Below are 7,329 nucleotides of genomic sequence, written 5' to 3'. Positions count from 1 at the left end.
GCGTCACTACCGCCTCTCACCCGCCTCCCCCCCGCCGCCGCCATCTTGGGTGAGGGCGCAGGGCCTGTCGCCCTTCCCGCCGGTGACCCGCTCCCGCGGGGCGCTCCCCGCCTGCTCCAACGCGGGGGGCGGGGGCGGGGAGGGGGAGTGTCCTCGATCACCTCAGCGCAGCCCTGGGCCCGCCCCGGGGGGAGCGGGAACTGGGCCCAACGGGGCCCGACGTCCTCCAGAGCAAACGAGACGAGGCCGCCGCCCTCCTAGAGCGGCGCGTCGCCACTTCCGGCCCCGCGGCCGCCATTTTACCGTGAGACAGCAGCGGGCCCGGCGGCCGGGATGTTGTCTACCGTCGCTTACGCGGACCCCAGGCCCGAGGCGGGCTGCGAGCTCGGCGCGCCCGTGCAGGGCCGCTTCTCGCCCTACACCTTTAACGGAGGGTGAGGAGGCGCGGGCCGGGGATGGTGCGGGCTGAGGTACCCCCTTCCCGGGGAGGGCCTGAGGTACCCCCTTCCCGGGGAGGGCCTGAGGAGAGTGGTATTAGGGCTGCGTCTTCCTCCTCTTGCTTCTCCCCCCTCCCCCGGCTCTCTGTGAGGGCTTGACTCCCCCTGCGAGTACCTTTCTGTGGAGAAGGGGTGGCTGGGGCAGCGCGGGGGGAGAGCTGGGCTCGGCCTTGCCCTGGGCTGAGCATCCCCCCGGTCCCCGCGACTCTTCGGGGTGTTCTGCCGTGTCCATGTGGCTGCTGGCACGCTCGGGCTCCCTGAACATGTATGAGTCACAATGAGAATGTTCTCTTCCCTGCGGGGTTCTTCATAGCTGGTGGCTCAGGCGACTTGGGTAATGGTCATCTTACCGGCTTTTAAACCTGTGACTTCTCATAACTGGTGAAAGCAGGTGATGTTTTACAGATGCACGCTGACAGGATCTGGCCAGGATAGTAGTATTAGATTTTTCTTTTTTCGTTTTTTTATAATGCCTGACTGCTCTTTAAAGAACATCTGTTTGTTACTTGTCATGGTTTAACCCAAACCAGGGTATTACTTAACGGTAACACACGTGTGGCAATCAAAAAACTAGTTGTTTGGAAGCAAATGACATAGGATACGATCAGATTAAAGAAGTGATGATAATTAAAGTGCAGTGATACTGACGCTTAGTACTTGGCTGGAGTGTTGTTGTTCGCAGAGCCAAACTCTTTCAGAAGGGTCGAGCTTTCATTAGCAGGCATCTAAAATTGCTGGTCCATTAAGGCTGGTTCTTGCCTGGTATAGAAACTGTTTTACCAAGTTTCCATGCAGTTTTTTTTTAATTTTATTTTTTACTTCTTTGTTTCCATGCAGTCAAAGCAAAGAATCACATACATACCTCTTCAGGGTGTCTGGTGTCTTCTTCTTCCAGCCTGGAGGCACATGTGGGGGTGGGCGTAGTGGGAAACAGGAATATGAGATGCTTGACAAAACAGGAGTCTGGGTATGGAACTGCTCTCTCGTCAGTTCCTCTGTTGCCGAAGAAAATATTTGTGCTGAGTCACGCTTGTGTGAATGCTCTCTTTTAAGGACTGTGTTGGCGATTGCTGGAGAAGACTTTTCTATCGTTGCCTCGGACACACGACTGAGTGAAGGTTATGCAATTCACTGCCGGGACAGCCCAAAATGCTACAAACTGTAAGTCCAGATCTTCTAAGAATTGAGGCAGGTGAAAGATCTTTTGTATTGATGAGCACGTCACCTGCCTGGAATGACCTGTAGCTTCCTTTAAGCAGAATTCTCAGGAAAAAAGGATAGTAACAAAAGTGATTTTGGAGCCATGGTGACACTTGCTGTGGTGCAAGATGTGATGTAAACACAGCCAGAATTCTTGTGTGCTCTTGAAGTTAGCTGCTAACAGAACGTTTTTAGCACGATGCAAGGTTTAATGGAAGCTAGGTGGGTTTTTTGGCTGGCTGGTGAGAAGTACTTTTGTCTTAGCTGTAGCAAGACTTAATCCTGTAGTAACTTGTTCTGCTGCGTTAGGACACCCGGTGTTGGTACGCAGGTGTGCCCACTGCTGCCAGATGTGCTGTGTGTCTCTAGCCAACCGTCTGGCACTTCGAAGAGGTGTTTGTTTAGGAGAGGTAGATCTGTCAGGTGTGCCGTTATTGAACTTTTTATGCTCATTGTGTGCTTACCTTGACTCACCTAGCATCCCCTTGGTGTAAAAAATACATATTGTTTGCGTTCTGTTGACCGTAGCAGGTGCTTCCCAAGTAGGCTTGCCATCAGCTATGTAAACTTTTTTTTTTAAAGTGTATTTCTTTTTTTTTTTGATTGATGACACAAGATCATATGAACTTCCTGGCTAACTGCTTGCTGTATCTTTGACGCTGTCTGAACGGAAATCTCTGTGGCGCAGTCTGCATACAGCACGTGATGGCTTTGTGTAATTCTAGGGACAGGCTGAGAGAAGGTTTCAATCTAAATTGTTTTCTGAGTGACTGCTTTCTGTTGGTCTGCAAGTATGTGTGAGTGTTTGTAGACTCTCACCAATTTACTGGAATTTAAATTTCAAACGTGGGTTCTTGTAATTAGTGTTCATGAAACGCTTTGAAACTGAGCAAAGAGCTAACGTTCTACGACGTGTCCGCAGCCGGATGACTTCTGTTGTGTTGACACAGAAAACCACCTGCAGCGTGAATGTTAGATAACCATCCCACAATCATAACGCGGTCCTCTGCCCAGAGGGAGTAAAACTGGGCTGAGAGATAGGATGTCACGGGCTCCCTGTCTCGGAACGGATCCTGGAGCAAGGCTGAATGGTGATAGCTAGGGTTAGGGGTGCGTGAAGAAATCAAGAATTTATTTTTCTCGGTCTTGCTGTGGAAGTCAGTGAAGAGACACATCTGCGTGGTCCTGCACTTGGTGAGTCCTCTCCAAGATGTAGGTCGCAGTTACCTTTTACACACAAAATATCTGATACTGCGTTAAAAACAACTGTTTCTGATAGTGTTAGAGAAACTGAAAGTACATTTGGTGTTTTCACAATAATCTACTGTGTAGGAAAGTGGTGTAGTTCACACTAAATCTAAAATCACAACAAAACTTTACATTTTACAGAACAGAACGAACGGTCATTGGGTGCAGTGGTTTCCATGGTGACTGCCTTACCCTTACTAAAATTATTGAAGCGAGATTAAAGGTAGGCAACTCACTGTATTTAGAAACTTACATTCTTAGTACTGCATATGAGACCGATAGTATGATATGTTTTAAATACAATTTTCACTGGTTTTCTTCACCTGTTTCTATCATAACTGTGGCTGAATTGCTAGTGAAGGATCAGGCAGGGGAAATTGATGCTGTGTTCTTACTAAGCGTAACATCACAAATTTAAAGGATGGAAGAGCTGGAGAGGGTAATGTTAGAGAGGCAACATCTGTTCTTTGCAAAACTTTGCAGAAATGTTAATTTTTGGCTTGTAAGAAGGCTTTACTTTTAGACCAGTGTGTTTTCAGTAATCATACTACTTAATCTTGTGTGGCGTCAGACTCTTCTGTAGTGAGGTTACAGAAAATGTAATTCTGATTGAGTGTAAAATTTAGCATTTGACTTTCATCTTGAACATGTGGTCCTGTTTGCAGATGTACAAGCATTCCAATAACAAGACCATGACCACTGGGGCTATTGCAGCGATGCTGTCTACAATTCTGTATTCTCGACGTTTCTTTCCGTACTACGTTTACAACATCATTGGTGGACTTGATGAAGAAGGTAGGACTTTAAACAAAAATGAAGAAAAGAGGAGCTAAACTTCTGTGGGTGAATAGCTGTCCTTTTACATCTCGTGTGTACTGATGGAATGACAAAGTTTGTCTTCCTGTTCCTACCACGTACCTTTAGGCATTGTGGTACTTACGCAGGTCAAATGCGTATTATGCATCTGACTTGTTTCCTATTTTCTGCCACTAGCTGGATCTTCCATTTCCGAATGTCTGAAAGTCTGAAAACTGTGTTATCATTATTTGATGACAAGTGAAATCTCCTGACATCGCTTACCTCTGATGCTTTAGACTGGAACGCTTTGTAGCAGCTTTGCTGGATTTCTTAATTGTGTCTTTGAAGGAGATGTTAGCATAGAGTTGTATATATTTACTCAGGCCTATGAGTGTGGTAGAGGTTATTAACTATGAAGTTTTACTCTAGAGACAGGTTTCTACAAAGAGATTTAAAAATGTTTAGCTAACCTCTAATGAAAATCGTGACTTCTACGTGGAAGCTGTAGTTTAGCGTGCAGCCCTTCCAGGACTTGCTGGGCTATTGTCCAATGATGTGGCTGAGTTGCTGAAATGCTGTGTTCTGTGGCTTTGAGCAGGAGCTCAGAGGTGGGCTTGTTTTGGATAATTTCAACCATTCCCTGCAGTTTGTTCTTAGCATGAAGTTATACTGCTTTCCCAGTCTTGTTAAGACGTGTCTGCGCTCTGTGGAGTCTGGAAGGGGAGTAGTCTGCCCTGCATAATGGTAAATCTCAAATCATAAGGGTGCTGTTGGTAAGCACTTGGTAAGAATCAGAGTGCAGGTTTGCCTGCATGGCCTTAATGTGGGTCCAGCAAGACTGATTTGTGTTGATTTCGTGTTACGTTCTGGATCTCTGGTAGCTTTATCAGGGCACCTGTCCGTGCTGCACTGGGGGTTTTTATTAGCTGGGGGTTATTAGCTGGGGGGCAGCCTGCCTGAAGGGAAGGGGTGCGCTTGGCCAGGTGCTGCGTTTTGTCCTCATCAAATCCTGACGCTTCAGAGCTGCGGTGTGTCTGCATCTCTGGTGTTGGAGCAGGCTAAGAAGCTGTGCACAGCCTGACCTGGATTCAGAGCGAGGTGTGTAAGAGGCGAGAGCATCATCCCTGCGAAGGGGATGCCAAGGCATCCAAGCACGCTCTCTGAGGTAGTTAAAGAACCGTATTGGTCAAAATACGTCATCCAGGAGCGGTGGCTGAACTGCCTCTTGGTGCGGGCTTTACAACCAGCAGAGCTCACCGCAGCGCTGCGCTCTAGCACGTTCTCCTGCGTTGATCATTCTGCATCAGTGCTTTCCCTGTGGTAAGTACTGCAGAGAACATCTGTGAGAGCGTGCGTATAGCTTCAGTATTGAAGATAAGCTCACACACAGTACCAGGCCACAGCCACGGTGAGCCTGGGGTACAGAGCATTGGCTGAACCCTCTGCTGTATTGTTAGGTAAAAGTTTGCTGGGATTTGTGGTACTCCAGACAGGGCTTATGGAGAGAGCCAATTGCTGATGCAAATCCTTATCAGTAGTGAAAATCTTTCTGGATTGTGATTACAGATTATTTTTTTTTTCTCCCCCCTTTAGGGAAGGGAGCAGTGTATAGCTTTGATCCGGTAGGCTCGTACCAGAGAGATTCTTTCAAGGCAGGTGGATCAGCGAGTGCCATGCTGCAGCCCTTGCTTGATAACCAGGTAAAATGGTTCTCTCTCTGCTTTTGTTTGGTTTTTGATTTTTATAATTGGTAAACATTTGTGACATTCAAATTAATGTAGCTTTACTTTTGGGGAGTATTACTTCAAATGTGTTATAGCTAGGACTGCTGATCTATCACTTCACAAATTGTGGGGCTCTGCCTTCTCAGGAGAAATCTGGAAGTGTTGCTTTAGAATCTGTTCAGGTTTTTCATATGCTGCAAACAATGGATTGCCTGTTTAAAATACAGGTGAATGTTTTAGTTGGGAAGTTGTTTGCCGTAGAAGCTGGTTTTCCCCTGGCTGATAATGTAAATACGCCTGTTACTTAGCGTTAAATAATACTAAGTTAAGAAGACAGAATTAGTAGGTGTGTATAATACATTTCATCATGTAACATACAGTTGGATAAAATTCTGAAGTTTTGTACAAGCCATTCATGATTTTCTAAGAATGTTCTTACATAAAGCTGCTGGGAACTTACTCAGTTAAATCTGTCTAAAAATACTGGAAGAATATTTTCATGTTTAATTGAAGCTGTTAATTGTTGAATGACAGAAATACCAAAGCATGTTATTCTCAGGTATTGGTGTTGGTATTGTTTAGTCAGTTGAGCCTGATGTCAACACCACTTTTGTACTTAAAAAAGCAATAATCGCTCTTGGTTCTTACCAGCTGAGAAAGGAAAAGAATTTTTTTTTTTTTTTTTAAAAAGAACCCTCCAGTTTCTCAACTTTGACTTACTTTGAACTTCATTAGCTAAAGAAAATAAACTTACCTTTTTATGGCTTATGAGTTTGAGGCAAAGTGACTGACTCTTCGCCCTCGTTTTCCAGTTCTGATGCTTAAGCAGACACTTCAGTTTATCAGCTAAAATACGCTATTTAATAGGACCAGTTAATGCTCCAATATAGATTGCTGTTGTTGAATTCTAGATGTGGTTGCAAGTATTTTATTTCAAGAAGTGTTCCTGACTACAGAACGACTGGAGAAAAGGCTTGTGTGCAGTTCTGATGCTGCTAACCCCGTGGGAAGCTGCTGAAACATCAGATCAGATCGGAATGCTCAGTGCGATCTGGTGTATGCTGAGTGGGTGGGAGGAGCTGTGTTTGCTTGGACGGGATCTGCCTCCAGTTACTTCTGTAAGAGGAGCGGCCCTGGCAAAGTTCTGACCTTGCAGCTGTAAGCTGTGCGGAGGAATGTTTTTGCCAGCTTTGGGTTTCGAAGCCAGACCAACCATTTCTTCTTCTGAAGTTGTCGAAATCTGCTCATTCTAGTGCACAGATTGAAACAGCTTTCACCCCAGCTGGAACATGCTTCCTCTCAAACGCGTTTTCATCTCTCCTTAGATTGGCTTCAAGAACATGCAAAATGTGGAACACGTTCCTCTGACCCTGGAAAAGGCTTTGCAGCTGGTGAAAGACGTCTTTATTTCTGCCGCTGAGAGAGACGTGTACACCGGGGATGCACTCAAGATCTGCGTCGTCACAAAAGACGGCATTAAAGAGGAAACTGTCCAATTGCGAAAAGACTAATTCAGTTCACTCATAAACACGTAATCGATGGTGTACAATTTACCTGTATTAAGACATTTGTCTTATTAAACTTTTTCAGGAAGTTCAACTGCTGTAGTGCTGAATATTTTCTGTCTTTGTTGGAAGTGACAGTGTTTCTTAGAAAACTCTCTTCAGCAGAGCAGTTTGTGGTAAGGATGAAGCTAAGTGTTAAGAGTCAGTTTGGTTTGTCTCATCTTAACCTGTTGGTTATTCCACTTCCAGTGTCGATTTAATCCCTTTCTTGCAGTCCCTTATGCTACAGCATGGCAGGGTGTAACCTTGATAAATTAGATTTGCCAGCTTTGCTGATAAATCTTTTAGTTCAGCCTT

The 7,329-nt window shown here is 45.6% G+C and overlaps 1 protein-coding gene across 1 annotated transcript; it reads left to right on the top strand.

Moving 5' to 3' along the window:
- The first annotated feature begins 46 nt into the window (after positions 1-46).
- Positions 47-7,066, top strand: PSMB1 (proteasome 20S subunit beta 1). Its single transcript, XM_009935365.2, has 6 exons — positions 47-434; positions 1,551-1,658; positions 3,087-3,168; positions 3,611-3,740; positions 5,337-5,443; positions 6,793-7,066. The coding sequence occupies exons 1-6, from the start codon at positions 334-336 to the stop codon at positions 6,976-6,978; spliced, it is 714 nt and encodes a 237-aa protein (XP_009933667.2). The 5' UTR covers positions 47-333; the 3' UTR covers positions 6,979-7,066.
- Positions 7,067-7,329: the final 263 nt, after the last annotated feature.

This window comes from Opisthocomus hoazin, chromosome 2, assembly GCF_030867145.1.
Source record: "Opisthocomus hoazin isolate bOpiHoa1 chromosome 2, bOpiHoa1.hap1, whole genome shotgun sequence".
In the NCBI taxonomy this organism is placed as follows: domain Eukaryota; kingdom Metazoa; phylum Chordata; class Aves; order Opisthocomiformes; family Opisthocomidae; genus Opisthocomus; species Opisthocomus hoazin.
Note: the sequence above shows the minus strand (reverse complement) of the source record. Positions and strands in the feature narration are given on the sequence as shown.

What these genes read in the sequence shown, in the direction of transcription:
- PSMB1 (XM_009935365.2), top strand. Translation starts at nt 334, where the DNA reads ATGTTGTCTACCGTCGCTTACGCGGACCCCAGGCCCGAGGCGGGCTGC. An exon ending in CCCTACACCTTTAACGGAGG is followed by an intron (nt 435 to 1,550) that starts GTGAGGAGGCGC and finishes CTCTCTTTTAAG; the next exon opens with GACTGTGTTGGCGATTGCTG. An exon ending in TTATTGAAGCGAGATTAAAG is followed by an intron (nt 3,169 to 3,610) that starts GTAGGCAACTCA and finishes TCCTGTTTGCAG; the next exon opens with ATGTACAAGCATTCCAATAA.